Source organism: Diabrotica virgifera, chromosome 2 (assembly GCF_917563875.1).
Source record: "Diabrotica virgifera virgifera chromosome 2, PGI_DIABVI_V3a".
Classification (NCBI taxonomy): domain Eukaryota; kingdom Metazoa; phylum Arthropoda; class Insecta; order Coleoptera; family Chrysomelidae; genus Diabrotica; species Diabrotica virgifera.
In genome coordinates, this window is record NC_065444.1 from 237,704,190 (window position 1) to 237,731,908 (window position 27,719).

The 27,719-nt window shown below is 32.0% G+C and overlaps 1 protein-coding gene across 1 annotated transcript; it reads left to right on the forward strand.

Moving 5' to 3' along the window:
* Window positions 1–644: 644 nt before the first annotated feature.
* LOC114333852 (acidic mammalian chitinase) lies at window positions 645–26,209 on the forward strand. Its single transcript, XM_050644392.1, has 7 exons — window positions 645–922; window positions 4,431–4,589; window positions 13,580–13,791; window positions 18,894–19,012; window positions 21,572–21,857; window positions 23,038–23,154; window positions 26,044–26,209. The coding sequence occupies exons 1-7, from the start codon at window positions 853–855 to the stop codon at window positions 26,164–26,166; spliced, it is 1,086 nt and encodes a 361-aa protein (XP_050500349.1). The 5' UTR covers window positions 645–852; the 3' UTR covers window positions 26,167–26,209.
* Window positions 26,210–27,719: the final 1,510 nt, after the last annotated feature.

The window sequence follows — 27,719 nt, forward strand, 5'->3', positions numbered from 1 at the left end:
CATATTTAAGGCGAGCTAGGAGAATGAGAAAATCAGTCATGGTTAGCGTATTGAACTAACTATGGCTCAACAGCTGATGCTCGCGTATTGAACGAGCTTTAACTGGCTTGGCAAAGATGCACCGTTTGTGAGGTGGGACTATGCCTAGGTAGACGTCACCGTAGTGACGTGGAGTCTTGCCACAATCGTTCGTTATCGCAGTAGGCGGTAGTAGCGAGGAGCGAGTGACTGCATTGTAGTGAAATGCGGTCTCCAGGCTATGTTGATTCAACGTAGCAATATTGTTATTGTATATATGGTTTATCGTATTATTTTAATGTTGCTGTTATGATCGGATGGCTGTAATAAAGTTTAATATTGTTTTTCCTTTGCAGAAGATGGAATTATATTTTATTTTATTTGTTTTAAACTGTATATAATTATCTTTAATATATTTGCTTTATTTTTAACTTGTGTTTTACTGAGTCTGTCGTGCTTAAAACAACCACCCGTTAAACTATATTGAAACAAATATTATTATCTACATCGTACTACTACATTATAGCTATTGACGTTTAGACGGCAATTAAAAAATTGTATCAATATCGTAATTAAACGTGAATATTAATTAAGTTAATTGATACAAAAACAAAATAAGATATGTCTAAATATTTATGTAGATTTGTATGCTACAGATAAGAGGGATTTTCCAAACTGTACATAACATGTCAACTTACAATCTATTAACATATTTTAAATGATAAATAATTGCTTTGTGGTCTAATACCACAAGGAAATAGGCAGAATTTGTAAAATATATTTTGATAGTGTAGATACACCGTCATAGCTGGAACAGTGTTACTAACTTAGTAAATGATGCAGTCCTTATTCGTGATACCTATTGTTATTTTCGTTTCAAACGTAGTATGTCAGTCAAAAGGTCGTAAGTACAATATTTTATTTTCAACTTCAATCTTTTTATAATAATAAATTTTTTTAAGTTATACTTCTTTAGGGGGGATTGAGAAAAATGTTGAGAGTGCATGTTAATAAAAGCTACAGTAAAAAGTACGCGCATATCGACAGTGTGAAGTTAGTTGCTAAATCTTTCAAGTTACGTACGTGTCAATGCAAATAAAAATATATTGGTGTTTTAGTAAATATGTTTATTATAATTTTTATGTTTTTGTTTCCGTTGGGAATAGGATAATTAGTATTAAAATATGATGAAAAGGAAATTAAAAAATTTGTGTAGAAAATTTAGAAATCTGACGTTTTTTAGATTTTCTACGAGTCATAATCACAATTATGATGGAAAATAAGCCACCATTTTACTAAAAAAATGATTTTATTAACGTTTAGACGTCCAAATCGGATCGCCGTTGCCGTTGTCAAAATCGGTGTTTTGACAACGGCATCCGATTTGGGCGTCGAAACGGTAATAAAATCATATTTTTAGTAAAATTGTGGCTTATTTCCCATCAAAACTAGTTAATTAGATAATTCTAAGACTAATATGGAAAAAACCTTTGTCTTTATTGGAGGAATTAATATTTTTTTTACATACAGGAAATATTTGTGTCATTACGTCTAGCAAACACACCACATCTTAGATTATTAATATACCTATATATTACAAAAACGGAAAATGTACTACACAGCTTATTAATATTCACACTTTTGGTAATATCGCCTGCAAAATTGCTGAATTTCTTTCATTAACGCATCTCAAAGAATACACCGGGCCCTGTTTGCGAAGGAGCTCAGCTACTTTATTAGCTGATGGTGGTAATGTAACACAGAGGCTAGAAATCAATCACTGTATTAGAGCAATACTAAGCAGAAAATTCTTTATAAAATAAAATTCACATATCGAGGGTTGAGAACCATAGAGTTCCAAGCGACATTCTGTAAAAAATCGGTTTTTGTAAACAATTCCATTAAATAAAGAATTATGCATTGAATGCTATTTGAAATACGTTGAATTGTTTCGAAATGGCACATGGCGGTGTAACCAACATACACACACCGGCAAAATTAGCCGAACACCTTAAAAATGGGACATGTTTGATGTCTTGAATTTCCTAAACCACTGGTTCGATTTGAGTGATTCTTTTAGTACGTTATAGCCTTAATATTTAAGAATATCGTTGTAATAATATTGTTGCTAGACAGGTAAATATCATTTTATACCGGGTGTACCAAGCATACTGTGTTATTTTCTTAAAGTTTGGAACACCATATGGAATATTCTAGCATATGTAAAATATTAAAATCAATACTCGATTGTAGACTTAGACTTTCTTAACATTTCTCTTTTCGAGTCATTTACTTTTGTTGGATAATATAAAAGTTATGTGCGTTAACAACTATCCATGTTTTTCATCAATAAATCCTCATAGTAGGGGAGGAAAGTATACTAAATTTGCAGTTACTCGAACGTTATGGGGACCTATTGGATTGTGAAGAGTATGTGCTAAAATCAGAAAAAGGTTAAGCTAAGTTTTCCATAAAGTGGGGGACTTTTAATTTTTTAATTTAATTTTCCATTTGAAACAATAATTTTTCTCCGATTATAGCGCTATTTATCCATAATTCGAAAAAGTTTGTCGAAAAAAAGTTGCTTATTTTTACGTAAAGGATCCAAATCTGAAATAAAAATTGGGGGCTTCTAATCCCCCACCCCACCTCCGTGGGGACTCGTGATATCCCATGGAGAGGGGTGGGGGGTAAATTAAAAATTTTAAATACGAACCCTGCGATATTTCGCGAAATGAACATCAGATTGCAAAACTGCAAAATGCATCTATTCAATATTTTTCAAAAATCTACCGAATGGCACCAAACACGACCCCCACGGAGGTGGGGTGGGGGGTTACTTTAAAATCTTAAATTTGGATCCTTGACGTAAAAATAAGCAACTTTTATTCGCAACATTTTTTCCAATTATGGATAGATATAGCCTATATTTCCTATAATCGGAAAAAACGATTGGTGGAAATGGAAAATTAAATTAAAAAATGGAGAGTCTCACACTTTATGGAAAACTTAACTTTTTTGGTTTTAGCACCCAGTCTTCACAATCCAATAGGTCCCCATAACGCTCGAGTAACTGCAAATTTAGCATACTTTCCTCCTCTACTATGAGGATTTATTGATAAAAAGCATGGATAGTTGTTAAAGCACATAACTTTTTTATTTTCCAACATAAGCAAATTAATCAAAAAAGAAAATGTTAAGAAAGCCTAAGTCTACAATTATGTTTTAATTTTAATATTTTATATATGCTAGAATATTCCACAGAGTCTTCCGAACTTTAAGGAAAAAACGCAGTATAATTGTAACACCCGGTATAAAATGACATTTACCTGTCTAGCAACAATATTATTACACCGATATTCTTAACTAATAAGGCTATAACATGCTAAAAGAATCACTCAAATCGGACAACAGGATTAGGAGATTCGAGACATCAAACATGTCACATTTTTAAGTTGTTCGGCTAATTTTGCCGGTGTGTGTAGTTTTAAGTACGTGGAATATAAGCGTTTCCATAAAGTTCCAAGCGACATATTACGTCAGAAATAAAGTAAAAAGTTTGTTGATTCGTGGTCTATTCAATAAAAAAAGATAAAATTTAATTAGGTCCAGTCTTTCATAATGTATAAGTATTTTTTTTATTTTCACTTCAAGTTTGATTTAGGAAAATATTTTTTTCTTGTATTTTGTTCTGATTTTCAATTTAAGAATAAATATTAGCTTTATTTTGAAACTTATTGCTTAATTTCACCAACTGCTCTATAAATATTATGGAAGATTTAAAAGTTTTTGTGAATTGTTTATCTTATAATTCCATAAGTACACCCTGTATTTTGCAGAATGGAAAAAACAGTAAATTGTTATTTTGATTTAACAATGTCTACATTAATCATTTGACTTATATTTGACAGTTGACAGTTCTGCTGTACCTACTAGTTTTAGTGCTCTAATAAATTTTGTCAGTTAGTTACATAAATAAATTATTTAAAAATGAAAAAATTACTTGATATTTGAGGAAGGTGGTAAAATCATATGTATAACATGGGAGTAAAGTGCCTTTTCCTCCCTCGAATGATTACCTCGAATGATTACAGTAAACTTCATTCTCGGGAGGAAAAGGAGGAACTTCATTCTCTCACTTTCCTCCCTTGTTATACAAATAGCTATTCCTCGCCTAAATTTAAAATATGTTGTTATTCCTGACTGAACACTTTCATAGCGGTGATTGATTTATATAAAGGTAATCTAGATCGCTGGCTTAACAGAGGGGGCCAGAAAATCATTCTCAGCAAACGCTGACATATCAACTTTTTTGCCTGTACCCTTCAATTGAAAATGTTTATCTTACGCAGGTTATATATTAACTGATTTTTGTTTTCTCATTTTCTCATTTATTATTATCGTTTTTTTAGGAAATGTAGTTTGCTACTACTCTGGTGATTTTGGGACTAGTGTTGCACCTCCTGAATTATTAGATGCAAATTTATGTACCCATCTAAATTACGCATTCGTCAAAGTTAATGAAAATGGAAATTTGGTATTTTTAAATAAAAACGTCGACATCGATCAAAGTAAGTGATTTTAGCAGGTTTTAGGCAAATTGTCTTTTAGATCATTATCACTTACTTTGAAATACTAAAGATAATTTGATAATATTTGTTAGAAGAATCTAACATAAGAGGTTTTGAAACTGTTTTTTGCATGTTTAAGTTAAATATATTATTGTGTTTTCAATTTTATCAATCAAAAGCAAAATAAAAATTAAATTAATTTTTTTTTAATAACGCGGGGACATAAATTTGATACACCCTGTATATTGAGCTGTAGATATTTCTTAGAATGTAGTTTGGATGTAAGTAGATTTCTCTTTTAATGAGCTTTCCGATGAACCATTAAAGACTTTTGTGAATAATTAAAGTGAAAATAACGATGTATTTAGATTTAAAATGGAAAAAGTTTGTTTAGGGTATAGGTAATTATAAATTTCTCGAAATTGATAATTGGAAAGAAAGTTGGAATTTTAATATCTTTATTTCAACACGAGTATATGTTGGAGAGTTTCTCCGAAAGTAATTAGGATTGTCGGAATAATTTTGAAAATGACTGTTTTGTTTGTCGAATGGAAAATTCGAGGTTTCTGATGCTTGGCAATGTGGAAGGGGAAAAGGAGCGGTTCGACGTTGTTAGTGGATAGATAGTTACCAGATACCAGTGGCTGTTTGATAGTGGAGAATAGTGTTGAAAAGTGGAACGAGACACAGATCAAATTGAGACGAAATACCTCTTTGATTCTGTATTATTGTGAGAAGGAGAGCAGAGAATTTTTGGAGTTTTGTTTGAATCGAGTACGTGTCAAAAGAGACCCGGCTTGTTGGAGAATTGGTGCTGGTATGCTGATAGTTTTGAAGCTGGACAACGGAGGGAGGCTTTGATGAGTAGCCTTTAACATAGTCAATGAGGGAGAGCTGTTTTGGGTCACGAGGCGACATCAGAGTGAGTGAAGCAAAAGGTCAGTCAATTTATGTGAAAGAGATTGTTATGTTCGGAAACTAAATTTTTGAGTAAAAAGCATATGAATTAAAATTCCAATATTTTAAAAAGTAAATAGTAAATATAGGTAATCTTGCGAATACATAAATTTGTTTTGTTTAGTTTGTTTTACCAAAGTCATCGGGAACAAACCGATAAATTGTTTTTTTTTAACTATAATAAATTTAAGTGGTATAAATTTCATTCGGACATCTGTGTCCACAGGTTTTTAGATTCGATAGATTTCAGAGTATTGATTTTGATAAATAAAAGACAATTCTGTATTTTTATTTTAATAATTTGCTTTATTTCTTTTCCCTATTTTATCCCGATTAGGATCAACTCAGAGATACTGAACCCACGAGAGAAGATAAGTATAACGTGAGATAATTTGGATTTTTTTTTAGTATAAAAAAGGCACCCTGAGATTTTTTATTCAATTTTTATGTATGATTTGCGACAATTAAATAATTAATCAAATAAATAATAATTAATATAAAATTAATAAGAAGCAGATCATAACAATATTTATAGGATTAAGCTAAAATTGATTGTAATAATTTATATCATACCTGAACCAGCTGTAGTTTAAAAGAAATAATCAGAATAAAAGAAATGGTTATTCCTAACATCATCCAATAGGTTCGAGTAGCTTGGATTTACAATTTACTTGATTCGCCGTCAACAATAGTATATTGTGCAACAAGTGCAGAAAGGTACTAATTTCTCACGAGTTTGAAAAGTTGCGGTACGAGCGCAAGCGAGTGCCGCAATTCAAACGAGTGAGAAATTACCTTTCTGCACGTGTTTCACACTATACTTTTTCTACAAGCACAGTTTTTCCTAAAAATAAAAATCACAATTTCCAAACGGCGATTAATTATAATAGGTACCTATGTGATAAATTTTAAAATGTATTTAATTAATACCTACTAATCAATTTAAATTCCTTATACCTAAATAAATTGCACAGAAATCAGTTAAAAAATTAATGCACTGCCTTAATTTGTTTAAATTTAAACAATTATTACACATTATTGACATTATATTTATGCAGTCACGGATTTACACAAAACCTACAACATTCGACGTCTCTTGCACAGGTTGCTAAATCCTTATTGGTTATTTGATAATTATAAAATGTTTAATAAGAATAAAATTTTAAAATAAAACAGTTGTAACATCCATAATTTAGTTTCTATGCTATAGTTAAATATAATAATTGTCTTATAGGTTATATATTTGTCTAAGGTTTAACCACGGATGTAAACAGAATATAACGTTACTCAGAATGCGGTAGTCCACGGATGTAAACAGAATATAACGTTACTCAGAATGAGGTAGTCAACTGTGCAGAAAAGAACTTTGCGGCACAGAAACGTCACTTTGCGGCACAGAAACGTCACTTTTCTGCACACTAATGTCAAATATCTTATACTGTGAGAAAATATCAAGTTTGCTAACATAAAACCGTGCAGAAAAGTGCACTTTGAATAGAGGTTGTAGAAAAATGAAGTTTTCTGACTTCTTATTGCTTCATATGGAAGTCACTACTAGCAAACTCAGGAGTGTTATGTTACTATACCGGCCATATCGATGAAGATAATAATTGAATTTAAATTCCAGTTACCGCAAGTGTTCCTGACGTGCGGTGAAACCCCGAAATACGTACCCAGTAAAATGGATTTTCATTTCACCCAATTCTTCATCGAAGAGAAGTCTCCTGGGATATTGTTGCTTCACATAGAGGTCACTACCAGATGTACATACTCAAGCATGTTATGTTACTATAACGGCCTTATAAATCAAGCGAAGTGAAACTTCTATAAACGTGTAAAACAATAATTGTGTAGTATAGAACAAACGTGTAGGTATAACACGTTTTTAAAAAGTTTTTGAAAAGGGCTGTAATCCCTGATATTAAGTATGTATATCTATAAAAATCATCAATAAGTGTAAGGCTTTATTAACAATTCATTCAATTACATATTGTTGCTTCATATAGAGGCCACTACTAGCGCATTCAAGCATGTTATGTTCAATAACCTTTAACTACTGACGTTGATGTTTCAGATGGTTTCACAACGTAGACACTAACATGCGGCATGTCATACCGTTGCTTATTCTCGTTTGATTTCAATATGAATTTGTCTGATATCACTGTATTAAGTATTAAGTACCCTCGGAGATCCGTGGAAAAAATTTTACACCCAAAATAACAAAAATTCAGTTTGGCAACACTGTGTGAAAGTTGATAGTAACATATCCTTTTTAACCACAACTGTAATTTAGTCCAAACAAATTAATATATTTTTTTTGCCAACAAAAATGAGATTTTTCAACCAAATAATATTTCAAATATGATGTGCAAAATAATTTTTAATTGGGTTCTGCTAATGGGCTTGCTTTTTGTTGTCATTAAAGTAGAAAAAACTAAATTTCACTCATTAAATCGTTAGTGTCCGGTTATCTTCTTAATTATTTTAACTGTACTAATATCCGTCAAGTAATTCTGAATGATTAATAGGTTGTTAAAAGATTTTATCTGTAGCAACTTCTGGAATATCTTAAAAATATCGAATTTCATTGATAAAATGCTCATATCCCACCAATCTTCGCTTCGACCATACTTGTTTTTTACATCAACTATGGAATGATTGTTCATACTGCTGTGGAATAAAATACTGCTCCAAATAAAACAAACTTTAATTTTTCAAGAAAATTATGAACGCATGCATCATATTAAAAAAATGGAGGTTCTTACAAAATCCTTCAGAACTGAATTACAAATAAAACTAAAATTGGTAACTAAAAAATAGTCAAATACTATTGAAAGGACTTAAAAGTAGAACAGCTGGATGGACTGCTTTTAACGCTGGAAATATTACTAAATGGACTGCTTTTAACGATAGAAACGTAAACACTGACATACGGTACGTGATACCACAAGAAAACTTTACGTCAACGTAACTCAAAGACTAAACCATACTAAAACTGCAGAAGTTAGGAGCAAGTACAATTACACACCATACTGAAGGTAGATACACAGATGGTTGTCTAACAATCTTTTATAAAACAAGTTTTACAACAAAATATATTTTCGGCATGGAATACCGCATTGCAGTAGTTAAGGGTTAACGGCCGTATAAATCAAGTGCATTCCATTCCTATCCGAGCTACCACCAATGTTTCTGATGGTAGGTGAAACTTCGATAGAACAACTGGGTGGTATAGAACAAACGTAAACGTATAATACGTTTTTAAAAAGTTTCTGAAAATGGCCGACTCCTTGATATTATATCTATAAAAGTTATCAACTAGTCCAAGGCTTTATTGACAATTCGTCGTCCCTTTTTCTTTTTCCGACTTTGCCATGCCAGTTCTTAACCTTTACTAACGAACCATTCCTTCATTTTCCATTTTGCTACTGTTCTACTAAGTACGGTATGCGTCAAAACAAAGGACACTGAAATGAGGAAGCCTGTGAAATATAATCGCGTCATATGAAACAAGTGACAATGTTGTCATGGTATTTTTAAACATGGTTTATTCTAACAAGCTGTCAAAAAGATTCGAAATGGTGCTTACAACGCAAGAAAATAGTTATTTTCCTAACTAGTGCGGAAAGTGATACTTTCACGCACGAGAGTGCCGTTGACCCGAACGACTATTCGGGTAAGCAGTCGAGTGCGGGGAAGACACTTTCCGCATGAGTTAGGAACAATATTTTTTCTAGGGCCGTACGTTTGGAAAAAAGCCACAAAAAATAGAGTTATATCAATTTTTATTTAAAAGTGAAAATACACAAATTAGTTCTTTGACAAGTTTGTCAAAACCAAACTTTCAATATAATGGGTTACCACGACGACGATCTTGGTTTCCATAACGACGATTCAAAACCATTGTAATTGTCTACTGATCTGACTTTTAAATATTATGTCAAAATAATTTTATTTCAGCGAATTATCAGTAGTAATTGCACAAGAGCTCTAAAATTCTATATTAATTTTAGAGATCGAGTGCAATTTGTTGCGATTCTTTCATGAATAAAACTGTTCAAAACCAAAATTTTATAATAATTTATTTATGTACAAATTAGTACAATTAAACAAACAGTTATTATAAATATTAATTTGACGGTTGAAAGTCTCACTTTTATAATTTTTAAAGTATTAATTATCATTAATGTCACTGAATGTATTTTTTCGTAGCAACGAAGGGCATCTGACGTAATATACTTGACGACGGGAAATTATCAAAAATTATCGATTTAATTTATGTTTCTGTAGCTTTCTATTGGTCAGAATCTCCTATGAATGAAATAATCGCGCTAATTTCATTAAAACATAAACACAATAAGATAAATTTGAAATAAATTAGTAAATAATATCTAAATATTAGTTTATTGCATGTATTATAATATATTATAATGCCATATTACAAGGTATTTTACTTACACGCACGCCGTGCGGGAAAGTGCAACATTCGGAAACGAAATGCGTACGTAAAAGTGGCTCTTTTAGCACGGCCGTAGAAAAAATATTTTTTCTACGAGCGTGCAAAAATGTCTACTTTCGCGCACGCATTTTAGTTTAGAAAGTTTCACTTTTCCGCACGCGTGTTACTTTTTCGCACGCGGTTTTTACTTTTCCGCACGCGTGTTAATTTAGATATGTTAATATGGCCTTAAAGTAATTATAGTACATGCAATAAACTAATATTTAGATATTATTTACTAATTTATTTCAATTATATCTTATTGTGTTCCTGTTTTAATGAAATTAACGCGACAATTCGATGAAATAAAATTATTCTAACATAATATTCGAAAGTCAAATCGGTAGACAATAACAGTCGTTTTGAATCATCGTCATGGAAACCAACATCGTCGTCATGCTAACTAATTATATTGAAAGTTTGGTTTTGACAACCTTGTCAAAGAATTAATTTGTGTACAGTCGGAAAAATGAAAGAATACCCATGAATGAACATATAAAACACGCTGTATTTTCCTGTCACCGTGTCACAAAGAAAATTGTCCAGTGCAAGTACATGTACTAATAATTGTTACATGTACTTGCGCTGGCCAATTTTTTGTGTGACACGGTGACAGGAAGATACAGCATGTTTTATATGTTCGTTCATGGGTATTTCTTCATTTTTCCTACTGTATGTATTTTCATATTAATTAAATTAATTGATTAAGATTTGGTAATTTTTTAAAGACTCTTAGAAACAATATTGTTCCTAACTCTTGCAGAAAGTCTCTTTTCCGCACTCGACTGCTTGCCGAACTCCCGCTTCGTGTCGTTCGGCAAACTGCAGTCGCGTGCGGAAAAGAATGACTTTCTGCATTTGTTAGGAAAATAACTATATTATTGAGTATTATTTCCGCTCACACGGGAATGGACGATCAAATAGACCTAGTTTGTTAATGGTTGCCAATCAATTTCGGGAAGAGTTTCAGAAGCATGCACCGACTAATAAGGACTTGTTAAGAGCCGTTGCAAAATTTCGACGAACAGGAAGCGTTCTAACTCAACGCAAAAGCTGTACTGGTCGTCCAGTTACCGTGACAACAAATGCGAATCAAGGAAGGCTATTTCAACAGGTGTTAGAATCACCAAAAAGAAGTCTCCGCAGAACATCACTAAAAATGAATTTGAGTGAAACGTCTACCCGAAGAATGTTTAAGAAGATTGGTGGTTTTCTCTGTAAAATACAGATTGGGCAACACTTGACAAGACAAGAAATCAAGAGTTGTTTATTGTGCTTCAGTCTTGGCAATGGTTTATGAACAACCCCTTTTTTTTTAATGTGTAGTTTACAGACGAATGTCACATCCATCTAATTGGATTTATCAATCGACAGACAAATCGCATTCTTGGTTTTGAACGACCAGACATCATCGCAGAGAAACCTCTTCATAGTGACCGTGTAACGATTTGGTGCGCAGTGTCAGGTAATGGATTATTGGGCCCTTACTTCGTGGAAGACGAGCGTAGAAGACCCGTCACACTAAATCAAGTGCGATATAGAGAACAAATTTTGACACCATTTTTTATTGATCTCATACAATTCTGTCGTGCCAGAAACATACAGTTGAATACCCAATGGTTCTAACAGGATGGGGCTACTTGTCATACCACGAGAGCATCCTTAGATTTGATTCGAGAAAATTTTGAAGACCGCGTAATTTCCCGTAACACGAATTTTCCTTACCTTTCTCATTCACCTGATCTAACAACTCTTGATGCTTACGTATGGAGTATGCTGAAACAAGCCGTTTTTACAGAAAATCCACCGGCAACTATTGATGAACTCCGTGAAAAAATTTTGACCTTTTTCACAAGAATGCAGCACCCTATTTTTAATAACATGCTAAGCGATCTTGTTAAGCGTTATGAGTACTGCTTGGAACGCAATGGCGAGCACTTTGAACACATTTTGTATAGAAGCAAAACTTAAAATTCGCATTATTTGAAATGTTTTTATTTAATTTTTCATGTTTAATAAAGCTTTAGGTTTTCAGTGTCATTTGTTTTGGTGCATACTGTACTTTTTTTACTCTCTGTAACGGGAGTATATTATTATAGCTGTATTATCATACCTTTGCCGTATCGATGCCTTGCCTTACCATGATTTCTTTAACGGCTCTTCTTTAGTCTTTAACTTTTTGATATCCTTTTATTTTCTATTTTCATACTGTGTTCGATTCAGTTGTTGATTATGTTAACTCTTGGGTTTTAGCTGACATAGTCATCTGTATTTTTGAACTTATTGGCCTTGATAACTGAGAATTTGTTTTTTTAACTGTTTGATTTATTTTTTTGTTATACTTCTTTAGGCGCGATTGAGAGTAAATTTCATAATCCTGCGCGCATGCGCACACAGACAGTATGGCGTTTAGTTGCTAAATCTTTCTAGTTATGTATAAATATATCAGTGCAAGAAAAGGTGTGAAAAGAATATATTAGTGTTTTTAGTAAATATATTTGTTATAATTTTTGTGTCTTTGGATTTGTCTTCCTCAGGAGTAAGATGAGTATTATTAAAACATTTTATTGTATATTTATTATAATCGTATCCGTCTTATCCAGTAAGAAATTCGATTACATTCAGAAATACACAAGCTAGAACTAACCTTATGTTGAATTCTCCTCTATTCGTCATGTGGAGCTATTATAATGCCTTAAGTATTTACTGCGATATATTTCACTGCAGTTTAAAGCAACTTATTTCTATGGCCAAGATCTACCTAGGTGATTAATAATTTATTTCTTTACGTTCAATAGTATGTTGTTCGTTGCTAATCTTTCAAATTATGTATCAGCGCAAATAAGCCATTAAAATAATATAGGTATTAGTGTTTTTTAGTAAATATATTATTTATTATAATTTTTGTGTCTTTCGATTTGTCTTCCATAGGCGTAAAATAATTAAATATCTATTTTTATATTTCACTTGTCACCGTGATGTGTAATTATGTATATGCGAAACGTCAATAAAAGACGCCTTGATAGCCTGGTTGGTAAGGCATTGGACCAGAGATCCAGAGATCGCGAGATCGCGGGTTCAAATCCCGGACGATTCCTATTTTTTTTTTGAAGTTTTGGCATTGTTAAGTTTTGGTTAATTTTTGGTAATTATTGTTAATTTTTTGTATTATAACTGTTAAGTATATTTATTTCGTTGAAATTATATAATAGAAGTATTTAGAACTTCTTACCTGCGTACAAAGTACACACACATTCTCTTTTTGTGCTATTTTCCTTGCTGTACCTTCTGGCCTTTCTATAATTTTTTTAACCTATACTGACGATCTTGCGATCAATAACATATGTGTACTTATAGTTGGAGTTTATGTGTATAGTGTACTTTGAGTATTTATGTTATTGGTTTGAGTGTTTTATGTTTCACAATATTTTTCGCATAATTCTTAAACACATATTATGTTGGTTAAAATAGCTTTTCCATTTGCATTTCTATAAGAATAAATAGGTATATGGTTTTGAGAAAAATATAATTTTAGAAATGTACGAGCGAACCATAAAACTAAAGAAAAATAACTCAAATCTGAAAGTATTATTAAGCATAGGCGATACGCCAGCACAGGTATTTTCGACAGTTGCAGCAGATCCAGCCAAACGTCAAGCAATGGTATCCAGTTCACTAAAATTTGTCAAAACTTATGGATTCGACGGAATAGATATTGACTGGGAAATACCAGAAGGAAAAGATAAGGTATATTTTAATATTTTTAAATGATTGCTATTTAAAATGGAAATATATATCTTATAGCTCCATATTTTGTGTAGATATAAACTAGCAGGTAATTAAAATAATATAGACATACAGGGTTTCCAGTCTTCTGACACACGAAGACTGGAGATTCCTCAGATAATTTTAAGACAATTTAACCCCATTCACCTATTCTGCGTTCCGCAGTCACTTTGCAGTGTGGGCAGCATATCCCAATATAAAACTTATGGAACCTTGTAGCTCAGTGTTGCCGGTTTTAAGCAGACGAACTTAAAGTCCGTCTAAATAGAATATTCCAGAAGTCCAAAACATATTGATTTGAAAATCTGTGGGTTTTATTATTTTTAAATAATTTATAGACAGGTACTATGAAAGATATTTATACGATATTAAAGATATCATTTGAATATTAATTATAAATCTGTGGCTTGGTTCTAAAAGGGCCAATGTCAAATTTTTGTTTTTTTGTACAGCTTTCTTTTGAATTTAATATTGACCAAACAAAATGCAAAATATTGAGATTGCCCATTTTAACATCAAGAAAAATAATGTGGCTTAATGCTAAAAGGGCCAGTTTCAATTTATATACACATATAAAAGTAAAGGTATAAATATTACTTTAAAATTTATTTAATATAAATATTAATATCTCTTGGCAACACTGTTCTTCATAAGAGTCTGTACTGAAAGGTGACCGTGGAACGCAGTATAGTCAGAAACTACTTCCTAAGAGTGCTCTTTGAAAATGGCGTCTTGCAATTAGTTTTTTTTAATATCTATGTACCTCCAGAACGCTTCGATGTAGAAAAACGAAAACTGGTACGCCTATCTATCTTCCAGATATAAATCGATTCCATTAATCGCGAATTTCTAGTACCGGTCATAGGCGTCCGTTTTGGGTAGGGCAACGGTCATTTTATCGCATAACTTTTTTGTCTTTTAAGCATTTCTTATCCCAATTGTACTTGTGGCAAAATCGGAGATCTAACCCTTGTCGTATTAGAATGTCATTTACCTACAGATAAATAACATAAACGACCTTTATAAGGAATTAAAAAATTTAAAATGTTGTTTCCCAATAAACCTTAATACTTAATATTTACAAATGATATGGAAATTCTTCATCTCATTTATAAACATGTTAAATTATGTAAATACAAGTTGTAAACTAGCCATAATTTGTTAATTTGGTTTGAAAAAATTAAAAAGAAAAAAAATAATATATAAAAAAGAACATATTATAATAAAATAATAATAATAAAAAAAAGAAATAAATAAAAAATAGAAACAAAAAAAAAGAAAAATAAAAAAAACAAGTAAAAAAATAACAAAAAAAATAGAAGTAAAAAAAGTGATTACCACAAATTAAAATATATAATAAAAAAAATATAATATAATAATCTTCTTCTTCATTTGCCATCTCCGCTACGGAGGTTGGCAATCATCATAGCTATTTTAATTTTTGAGGCAGTAGCTCTAAATAGTTGTTTTGAGCTGCATCCAAACCATTCTCTCAGGTTCTTCAGCCATGAAATTCGTCTTCTGCCGATGCTTCTTCTGCCATCTATCTTTCCCTGCATTATGAGTCGCAGGATGCCATACTTCTCGCCCTGCATCACATGTCCGAGGTACTGTAGTTTTCTTTCTTTAATTGTAAGTTCAACTTCCTTCTCTTTACCTATTCTTCTCAGTACTTCATTGTTCGTAACTCTATCTACCCAGGAAACCCTCATAATTCTTCTATACGTCCACATTTCAAAGGCGTTAAGTCGTCTCATTGTCTCTACATTTAACGTCCATGATTCCAGTCCATAGTATAGTATAGTACACTATATACGTAATATTTTGTAATATAATAATATGTTGTAACAAAAAAAATAATACTGTAGTACTTACGTCATGAAATAAGAAATTTATGACTATGAATCTGCAATCAATCACAAACAAGTCTGTCTAATTGGCTCTGCCAAAGCCATTTTCAAGAAAAAAAAATTGACACTGGATTATTAAATTTTGAAGTATTCTAGTACTAAAAGGTACTTTTGCTTTAACTTGGTAGAACACACAGTTTTCTAGAAAAACCAATTCAAATTTTTTGTTTTTTAAATTTGAAAAAAAAAATAAAAAAAAACTTTTTAGAAAAACGAATAACGATAAAAGTTACTCTTTAATAGCAATAGTTAGTTACTCTCTTTAGCAATAGTTACACTATTGCTAAAAGTTACTCTTGCTTTAAGTCAGTAAAACACACCGTTTATTTTGAAATTTTTTTCAAATTGAATAAATGCAAAATTTTCAAATCTATTTTTCTTGAAAACGGTGGATCCTGTCGACTTAAAGAAAGAGTACCTTTTGTTAGGTACTATAATATAATCTCACAATTTGAAAATCCAGTGTCAAAAATGCTTAAAAGTTAAAAACAAAAAAGTTATTTATAGGATAAAATAACTGTTGTCCCACCCAAAACGGACGGCTATGGCGGGTACTAGAAATTCTCAATTGTTGGAATCGATTGATCTTAGGAGGATAAATAAATAGGAGTACCAGTTTTCGTTTTTCTACATAGAAGCGTTCGGGAGGTATTTAAAAATTCAAATTGATTTGTCTATAAATGTAACATTGGCAGATATACAGGGTAGCGAGAATGTATGGAAACACGGTAATTTCTCGGAAACCGCTACAACGATTTTTATAGATTTTGGTGGGTAAGGGTTTTTTAATGCGGCCGATATTATAGTGGTAATTACACTGTTGTCAAATCTTTCATTTTTCTGGAAATCTAATGAACTTTGTTATTTTAAATGGAACACCCTGTATATTTTTTACTTTTTCAGTCCTTAAGAGATACAGATTATATTATTTTCATGTTATATTCCCTATACCTAAATGGCGTAATTTCAGAGTTACTGCTACATTTATAAAAAAAATTTTTAAATAAATTATAAAAATTAATTTGGTTGGCCAGGGTAGACATTATTATTAGATTTTTTGGATCATTGGGAACAAAAAAGGTCTTTTGTAATTTTCTTGTAAACTTAATTTTTCCGAGTTATAAACAATTTAAAACTGAAAAAAAAAATTGAAAAATGACGAATTTCAAGGTTCAAAAACACAAGAAAAAAAATGATTGTAGAAATCACGAGGTACCTAAATGCAAGTTCAAACTTTTTTCTATCAGCTACCTTTAAGAATTTTTGGCACGTTTTATTCTAAAACATTGTTTTTTTTTTTAATTATTAATGAAGCGCATATGAGAGGACGGGCGATCGGGCTGCATTAACAACTAAAAAACAATATTTTAAAATTAAATAACACCAAATCACTTATCGGTATCAGATACAATAAGGTTTGTACTTAAATTTAGGCTCTTCGCAGTTTTAAAAACAATATTTTTTACTTGTGTTTTTGAACCTAGAGAATTGTCATTTTTCGATTTTTTTCAGTTTTAAATTATTTATAACTCGGAAAGGATTAACTTTAGAAGAAAATTATGAATGACCTTTTTTGTTCTCAATGATCCAAAGAACCTAAAATAATGTCTACTCAGGCCGAAGAAATGAATTTTTATAATTTGTTTATTAAATTTTTTTTTAATAAATGTAGTAATAACTCAGAAACTACGGCAATTAGGTATAGGGAATGTAACATGATAAATAATCAGTATTTCTTAAGGACTTCAAAACGTAAAAAATATATAGGGTGTTCCATTTGAAATAAGAAAGTTCATTAGATTTTCAGAAATACGGAAAATTTGACAACAATGTAATTACCATTATAATATCGGCCGCATTAAAAGACCCTTACCCACCAAAATCTATAACAATCGTTTTAGCGGTTTCCGAGAAATTATCGTGTTTCCATACTTTCTCGCTACCCTGTATATTTTAAATACGACCCTGAACCAGTCGTAGTTTTCAAGTATCCGCCACGTGGTTTTAGCCCAGAAACAGACGAACCACTCTACAGGGCTACTCTATGGCGCCACAAAGTAGCTTCCGATGATTAGCCGTAAATTCTTATGTACATTAAACATGTCATTCTATTGGCGAGGAACCGCAAAGTGGGCGACGCCTGGTGGCCAATTTGAAAAGCATCAACTCAAGGAAAACATTGACTTTGCCATTAACTTGTGTACATATTTGCGGTCAGTTTATGTTGTAATTAACAATAATTTCGACTTAAAAAAACTATTGCAGTGTTCCTCAGTATTCATTCCTATTATACTCTACGTAATGACCTAAATTAACCAATGCCAAATCACACATTTTGTTAATTTAACGTTTGTATTAAACGTAGTATTTTTTAATGTTTAAGCAACTGCAAAATTAAATAAACGAATAAAATGTAGTATATATTCTGTATATAGAATGTACATTGTTATGAAAAATATCCCGACCACTTCGTAATTTCCAGAACACAATTATTATAAAATAAATTCACCTACTTAGTTTCCAGTTTTTATTTAATCAAAAATTTTTATCTGTCGGTGTAAAATAAACTGTAGTGCACCTATTAATTAAATTAAAAACAAAATTAGAAATCCTAAGATAGATTAATAATTTTTAGAACGCTGTGTGATTATCGGGGGCCAGATTTTTTTATGAAAAAAAAAGTAAAAACAAATCAGTAGTTAGCATCAAATTTTAATGAATGCATACAGATTAAACATAATTTTGAGTCGTCTTTAACTTATAAGATGTCTTAGTTGCAAAACTTAGTGGTTACTTTGGCAAAACACTCCTGTAAATTATTTTAATTTAACGTTTTAGAACTGTGAATTCAAATGATAAAATGAATTGTTTTCCTAGCGTTGTCGTCCATCTTTGAAATTTTGAGCGCCCTCTGTTGGAATTTAATTTTGCGAATACGAGCGACAGTGACCAGCTGATCCTCGCTGCTAGTGGCTACCACTACAAAATCCTGCAAAGTGGCTCGTATCGTATGTTTCTGGACTTAGGGTAAAATATCACTTTTGCCTTTTATCGCGAACAAGCAAATACTGCAAACGTAGATATGAATTATTGTATTAAGTAATGTTTATACATATAATTAAACAGTTAAATGTAATGTACCTATGTTTGCAGCAAAATTTTATAAGTCTGTTGAAGCTGTTTAAAGAATCTTTAGGAAGAGAATCGTATACGTTTATGGTCACAGTTTATAATTACCCTGAAAGTGCTTATGACGTTCCTCAGATTTCTCGGTAAGTATTTTCAACATCAATATCACAAGAGAGTGAGAATAAATTGACAATAATGCAACAATTTTTCGAAAACTTGTTGCCTGGCAACAGACACGAGAGCCAGCAGGGCTCTCGTGACTATGGCCGAATGGAAACAAGTTTGAGAAACAAATTGGAGCGTTATTTTTTAATTTATTCTTACTATTGTGTGGTATTCGACAGATTATTTTTTAAAACTTATATACAAAATTCGTAAATAAACATTCAGTGACATTTATCACTAAAAGGCGGCGTTCATACTCGGGCGATAGCCGATAAGCGACTTTTATCGCCACGATATATTGTTAGGAAGGTTCAAAGGGAACGGACGATAAATCGCCGCCACCATGCAATGATAATGAAAGCACAATCATTTCAGTTAAAATTATGAGCTCAAGTGAGGAAGACGTTGTAGTGGCTTATTGGTTTAGGCGTAGAATGAGAAGAAAAATAAAATAATGGGTGCATCCTTATAATCCTATTAACGCGTATCATAGCTCAGCTGTTGTGTCCAGAGAGCTGTATCAACACGAATTATTAAAGATCAAAGACCTGTATACCTTTTATTTATGATGCAATTTCCCTTCATGCAGTGCTCGTTACATCTGTCTTACTGTAAACAAGAAGGCAATAATAGTTCTATAGATGCTCTGCCGAGCTTTCACTAAATTAATGGAAAGAATCACAGAACTGTCTTCTATTCTTCCCGACAAGTTAACAGTTTGAAATATCGTATGAAACAAATCGCTAGAGCGACCGACATGTAGCACTTCGAACGATATATCACTTACGATATCTGATATGTTGTGCAATCCCGCGGAAGTGAATCTTTTTTATCATCACTATTTAGAATTTATGTATTTGTTTTTGCGTGTCGCCTATCGCGTATCGTTTACGATATAACGCTTATCTTTTATCGCCCGAGTATGAACGTCGCCTTAACCCATTAGCGCCCAGCGTCCTCGTTTGAGGACGGTTTGTTTAGATGGGGATAAAACAATTTTTGGGTAAATATTTTGTGATTGCCTACCTCAGTGGTTTAGTAGAAGCACTACCGTAGGCATAAGTGTATGTATTCATGCTTTATTTATACAATTTTTAAGTTTACTGAACTATACTTACATCGGTGTGTATAAGTTTTTTGTATACAAAAGTTTGTTCTAAAAAATTGTATTTTTTATTAGGTTCGATCTACAACTTGCACAAAAAAATACAAAAATGACTACCCAGTAAAAAAAATGTTCAAAAAATTATAAGAGTATTATGCGTCCTCAAATGAGGACGCTGGGAAAATACATATATTTTGTGTAAATAGTCTACATTGGCATTTTTAGTAACTAATTATTTTCTTCGATTCTAGGATGAGACAAAAATATTTATTAGAGAAAAGTATTAGAGAAAATCGAACTGTAAAGTGTCCTACCAAACAATAAAATACCTAGAACAGAAGCCTTGACTATGACTGGTGCTTTGACAACAACAATACAGTAAATGTATTTATGTTGGAACCAGTTATGATACGGTTTTTCTCACCAACCAAGTTCAACAATGGAGTAAAAAGGAAAAAAAGAAAGTAGAAGTAGAAGTAAAGAAAGTTTCCCAACTATCCGCTATTTCCAATACCTATATGGGTGGCGTGGATCACCATGACTGGTTTTAAGAAAAACACCATATATCTGTAAGAGGAAAAAAATGGTATTGGTGTCTTATTACACAAATGATAGATATGGTTATCCTAAATGGGTACGTGCTATACAACATGATACACAAGGGAAAAATATATCCATCAAAGAATTTAGGCAACAAGTAGCTTATTCATATCAAACAATTGCACATGACGTAAGAATAAGCAAAGGTCGTTTATTTAGTCTTCCAAGTACATCAAGAAACAATATTTCTAAAGACATTAGATATGATAATAAAAACCACATTATTGCAAATCGGGAAAAACAACGAATATGTCAAAATCGAAACTTTACGTCAAAACCGCGAACATATGGCCAGAAATGTAATGTAACGCTTTGCTTGTCGATTTGTTTTGAACAATTTCGTAAAATATAGTAGATATATAATATGAATATAATTTGAAAAACTACTAAATAAATTTATTTTTCTAAACAAAATTTTGTCTTTAATTTTATAGTAATTGAGCCCAGCGTCCTTAAATGAGTACAGTTGTTTTTTCAAAAATTTAAAAACAAAAAACAAAAACTTTAATAGGACATCATTTTGTACCTCAAAATATATTACGAAACAAAAAATTACGTTAAGAATGCAAAAAAAAATAATTTGGGCATTAATGGGTTTTAATGTGACACACATTTTTCAACTTCAACTGCAATAAAAACTGGAGCTTTTCATTTAAGATTTTAAAGTTACCTCCAGGGGGTGGAGGGGGTCGTGTTTGGTGTCATTCAATAGATTTTTGAAAATTATCGAACACGCATTTTTCAGTTTTTCGATCCGATTTTCATTTCTCGAAATCTTCGACCGTTCCACTACTTTTGGGACACCCTATATAAAAATAATTTATACTTTTAGGTCCGCTGATATGATAAACCTAATGTGTTACGATTTTTATGGATCGTGGAGCAAGTACACAGGTTATAATGCTGCACTTTTTGCATCACCTGCTGAAAGCGATTTTGAAAAAAATCGGCTAAATGTGGCGAAGTGTATTCAGAATTGGCTTAATGCAGGAGCTGCTAATACGAAAGTAAATGTGGGAGTACCCTTCTATGGACGCACTTTTAAATTGGCTAATCCGAATGATCACAAAATACATTCAGCTTATGTTGGAACTCCAGGATCGGTTACCTATCAGAAAGTATGTATAAAATACATTATTTCGCCATTTAATATTTTGCAATTTTTTATTATTTCTTTTGATATAACTAATTCCTACATTTTAGAATATCTAAATGGAAAATGTCCAGAAGATCGGATCTTTGCTCTGATTAGAACCAATTGTTTAATCGAGGAGAGTAAAACTTGTAAAACTTAAGATAGTAACAGAATTATCGAAGAAGACAATGCAGAAACAATAAATATTGATCACAAATGTGGAAATCTGAGGAACTTCTCTGGAACAAAATTTGAACTTCTCTTGCTTTTGTTCACAAAAAGAAAATCTCGAAATAAATTTAAAAAATTGGATGACAGCAGAAACTTTTGAGCCGATGAAAGAAAGCAGAAAACGCAAACCAGAAACTTATATTACATTTACAATATGATAGAATAGTAAAAATAAATCCAGGAAAACATTATCAAGGAAATTCGAGTGCCAAAAAGAGGTTGTTGTCTGACAGATGCAAAAAATAGAACAGATAGATAACAAATACCAAAGTTGTGATCTATAGAAGAGAGTCGAAGATAATAACGTGCGCTAAAATAACACAATATCGAATATTCCTAAACATGACAAATGAAATGTATTTACTAATCTAAAGGAGGGATTAATGTTTTGTATTTTCAGAACGATATGGATCGATAGGCCTCAGATAAAGTTACTAAAATACTATTTCCTTTATCTCTATCCCGTCTACACTGTAAAAAAATATATATTTTATGTTTACTCTAATTAGATTAAGGGGAAAGGCGCAAAATGTCGTCTGTCAAAATTTTCAATGTGTTTTAAATGTTATCATTTTTTTCGAATCCTGAGAAAACTAATAAATATTTTTGAAAAACTTAAACGCAGAATGAATGATTACATTATTACTGAGGGCCGAAAGTCCCTGAAAACTTCTATAATGTTTATTTCAATAAGTTACAGAGGTGAAAATAAAAGAGAAAATTAAGTGTGATTTTTAATTGCCAATATTTCATTCAAAAGAAACTTTTTATTTATTCTAAGGGACTTTCAGCCCTCGGTAATAACGTGATCTTTAATTCTGCGTTAAAAATTTTTAAAAATACTTATTAGTTTTCTAATATATTATACTTTATAACAGGAAAAAATTAAAATTTGGTAAAAAAATTTATCCTAATAAAAATATTTTTATTAGATATGTTCGGACTTTAAAGAGTACACTGAAGCATGGGATGATGTACAAAAAGTGCCGTTTAAGTATTCTGGAGATCAATGGATAACATATGATAATGAGAGATCGATTGCAGAAAAGGTTTGTATGTAATTGATCACATAAATATTGTTTTATCGCCAACCGTCACTAAAATCATTCATTATTGTACTGATTTGCCCTCATTTGCGGCAGTAAAGTAACACTTTATTGTACTGAAAGAAGAATTTTACTTTACCTGCCGCGATTAATCAAATTAACAGAAACTGAATGTAAGTGGTCGACGACAGTAATCGAATGGCGACTATTTGAGTTGACTTAAAATTTATTTACTTTAATTAATAAAAATATTGGACGCAATTATCGATATTATCGATATTATCAATTAAATTTAAGTCAAAAAGTAAAATTCTGTAGTATTTTCTAATTATATTCATATAAAATAAACTAAAACTTTACCTAATTGATGGATTCGACCGTTACTTGATGGAAGTTCATTTTATCTCACAATAAAACACTGAAAACTTTTGTTTTCTATACTTCTGGTGGATACACTAAATTAGTGTATCCACCACCACAGAAAGAACCCAGTACCTTCTGCTCTCTCACATATACTGGCAAGATAACAACAAAAATAGCCAGATACATAAAAAAGAAAGGAATAATACCAGCTTTCAGAACTAACAACAACTTAAGCAAATATATTAAGAACAATAAAAGCCGAAAGAGAAAGCAACTACAGAGTGGTGTGTACAAACTAACTTGTGGTGACTGTCCGAAAACGTACATCGGTCAAACTGGCAGAACTTTTGACAAACGGATAGCAGAACACAAAAGGGCTTTCAACAATAGAAAAACAGACACTTCTACATACGCACTTCACCTTCTAGATCATAATCATTCTTTCAATGAAGAGTTTCAAATTCTGCATATCCAAAATAAAGGCCTTAAGCTATCTTTTTTAGAATCTATGGAAATTAATAAACTGAAAAATACAGATACAATTCTGAATGACCAACTCGAGACAAACAGCTCCCCACTCCTCAACCTCTTCAGTTAGAGACTTAAAAAGGCAAACACATTGTAAATTATATCACTTGAGAAAGGCACTCTGCCGAAACAGGTGTAGTCACATAGTTGTAAATAATAAATTTTGTGGAAGTATAGAAAACAAAAGTTTTCAGTGTTTTATTGTGAGATAAAACTTTACCGATTTATTAATTATTCAATATTGATAACTATCGATTAAAAATCGAAAGCGGTTATCTTGCAAGTTATCTGTCATCGCTGCCATGAAATTATTATGACGTCTAAAATTTAAAAAGTTCTTAAATTGTAAATTGCATGTAAGTGTTAAAACCAATATTAAATTATGTTGGCAAATATTATTTTATATCAATAAAACATAACATCTTAACCGATTGTCAAATATACCAGCAAACGAGAAGTAAACTCAACCTTCCCAGGGACCTATCTGAGCTTTTTAGAAACAATACAAATATCAACAATATCATACAGTTTTTAACGGAAATAGGAATAAAAGACATTTAATTGTATCACAAATTTTTCAGGTATACTTTTTGTTAGTACATAATATGTATCTACGTAATATTATAATCTCTTTTTATTTTTAATATATATTTTCCATTGTTGTCGTTTATAACCGCAGTGGTTCGGAAGACATTAAATTAAAAAAATATGTTGGCGATAAAATTTTGTGTGCACCACGTCAGTAAAGACTCTTTATCGAACTCGTCTCTTAGTCGCCTCGCTCGCTCTTCTCGTAATATCAGACTCGTTCGGTAAAGAGTCACTTTACTGACTTGGTACATAAATAACTATTAATGAAAACATTCAAAAGCGTTTACATAATAACAGGAGTAGAAGGAAGTAAATAAAATCTAAATTCACTCAATACAGTTTAATATAATGTTCAAATACCTTGAAGAATAATAATTATTACACTTATAAACAAATCAATTATAGTTATTAAGATACCAAGGGTATTATACGGATAATAACGCTTGAGGTTAATGGTGTATATACCGAGGCCTTATGGCCCGAGGTATATACGTTGACTGAAAGCGTTATTATCCATAATACCCGCGGTGCCTTCAACGTTTAATGTTCGACTAAATTCTTCTTTATATGCAAAAAAATTGAATGAATTTTGAATTACTTAGTTTTACCATTGAATTTGAATTAGTGGTAACCATAGTTTTACTTAGGTTTTTATTTGTCAACTTGACAGTATTTAACTAGTTATTTAAATTTAACGCCCAAGGACGTTATTTTTCAAAATAACGCCCTAGGGCATTATATCATATTTAACTGACTTTGAAATCATGTCATTATTTGTCAAATAATAGGTATACCAGTGCTTCCCTATCCCGACAAATTAAACTGCGCAGCTTAAGTCGGTTAGCTTCAACAAATAACAAAAACTACTTTAGAGAAAATTAACCTTATGCCTTTGCAATATTGTTCTCAAAAATCCAGGCAACTTTCAATTTTTAAACTCCAAAAGTCCCTGTTTTCTGTATGTTTAGATTTTAAATTTAGAAATGTTCTTTTATTAAAACTGTCTAGCTTAACTCCTTCCTTTGTTCTGCTTATATGGATTCTCGGTCAAATGTCCTAACAATCCTACCTATCTCGTTTGACTGCCAAAATATCCTTGGCTATGGTTCTCCCGATGAATGAGAACTTCCAATCGGCTTCCAAAATCCATTAAAAAAATTTTCGTTAACCTTCCACCCTCTTCTTTGTAATAAATTATCTTTCAGTGGTGGTAAACTATGTAAAGTAATATTAATAATTATTTATACGTTTATATCGATAATGTCCATCTCTACTAGTTTCATCTCTTTTTACTTCACAATGTATTATGTTTTCCATCTTTTGCGTTATTTTGCCGCTTTTTAGCGCGATCATCACTTTATATTAGACGTTATAAAGGCTTGTTTAATATTAAACTATTTGTATTTCCAGGTAAAGTACATCAAATCTCAAAATGTGGCTGGTGTAATGGTGTGGCAAATAGCGCAAGATGACATCAAGGGAGCTTGTGGACCAAAACAAGGGTTGTTAACTGTTGTAAAAAATAATCTGTAATGAATCTCTTGAGAATATTAATTCAATAAATAACTTAACGCAATAGTTTGTCTCTTGGCCAATTTATTTTCAATTTTATGGTTCTGTTTGTTACTATTATTAAAAATTATGCTGTAATAAATTTCAAAATAATATTAAACAGCACCCAATATTGCAAGACTATTTGACGTTCTTTAATTTTTTTAACAGCGTTTAAAATTGTATTTATCTGTCTAATTGCAGATTGATATTGGTAGTTAATCATCTAAAGCTGCCGTACATACTATACCATGAATTCATAATTAATATAGTAACGACAGTAAAAGATACTGAGAAAAGTGGTTTACTGTAAAGAGGCCGAAATCATAAGACCGAAAGCAGTAGACCGAACTCATTAGACCGAAAAGCACTTGACCGAAACCTCACTAGACCGAATAGCAGGGGACCGAAAGGCATTAGGTACATAATACCGGATTTATACTCAGCCCTGTTCGGCAGGGAATTGGACAGGGAAGTGGGCAGCGTGAATGTGTAAATAGCTCACTCGCGCTGCTGCTCGTCATGCTATTGCTATTGCACCTACATACCCCAAGAGTCGGTTTTCTGTGGCGGAAGTCAAAGGGAGGCAGCGCGAGGACGAGTGGGTATTCACATTCAACTACTCTCTCTCTCACTTGCCGCTGGCAAAGCGTCAAGTGAGTAAGGGAGCAATACGATGCTGTCATCACATTCCTTTTTTGTGAGTTATTCGGTAATGAGTTGTGAAGATATTGGCGAGGAACTGATGTAAACACCTCACTCGCATCGATATCGTATTTCGGGCAATATTTCTGTCAGCGGCAGCAGCAGTGGGAATAGCTGAGTATAAATCCGGCATAATACAGGGTACTTAAACAAGAATGTAATCTGAGAAAGAGTAACATAAACCTCTCTTCGCCCTTTATCCAGGCTTAGGACTGGCAGAACAAAGTACTGGCGAGTTGAGCGGTTGTTTTTTGCTTTGTTCTTATTTGTTTTTGGTTTATTTTTTATTTATTATGTGCAATACTCAAAATTAAATACAATACATTTTTGGTAATTTTATAATTATTTGGGATTGCAAGTTCCATCCGATTACCAGGAATAGCCGGAGCAGCGTCATGCTTTGTTCGAATGTTCCGTATGGTTCTTTTCAAGTTGTCCACTTTTGGTAGTTTTGCTGATGCTGCCTGCGATAATCCTATAGATCAGGGGTGGGCAAAAGCCGGCCCGCGGGCCGCATCCGGCCCTTTTGCTTACTTTATCTGGCCCATTGAGAAATCTCGAAAGCGATTTTCTTAAGAGAGTAATGCATTCATTTTTTTCGAATCCTGAGAAAACTAATAAGTATTTTTGAAAAATTTAAGCGCAGAATGAAATATTACATTACCGAGGGCCGAAAGTCCCTGAAAACTTCTATAATGTTTATCACAGAGGGGAAAAAAAGAGAAAATTTTGTGTGATTTTTAATTTCAAATTATGTCTTTCTCATTTTAATGATAGTCAAAAGTTCTCTGTTCCTTTTCTATTCTGTGCAACACCATTTCGTTCGTAAT

Coding starts and splice junctions, on each gene's coding strand:
- LOC114333852 (XM_050644392.1), top strand. CDS start 853: ATGATGCAGTCCTTATTCGTGATACCTATTGTTATTTTCGTTTCAAAC. Junction 923..4,430: donor AGTATGTCAGTCAAAAGGTC/GTAAGTACAATA, acceptor TCGTTTTTTTAG/GAAATGTAGTTTGCTACTAC. Junction 13,792..18,893: donor TACCAGAAGGAAAAGATAAG/GTATATTTTAAT, acceptor CTATGTTTGCAG/CAAAATTTTATAAGTCTGTT.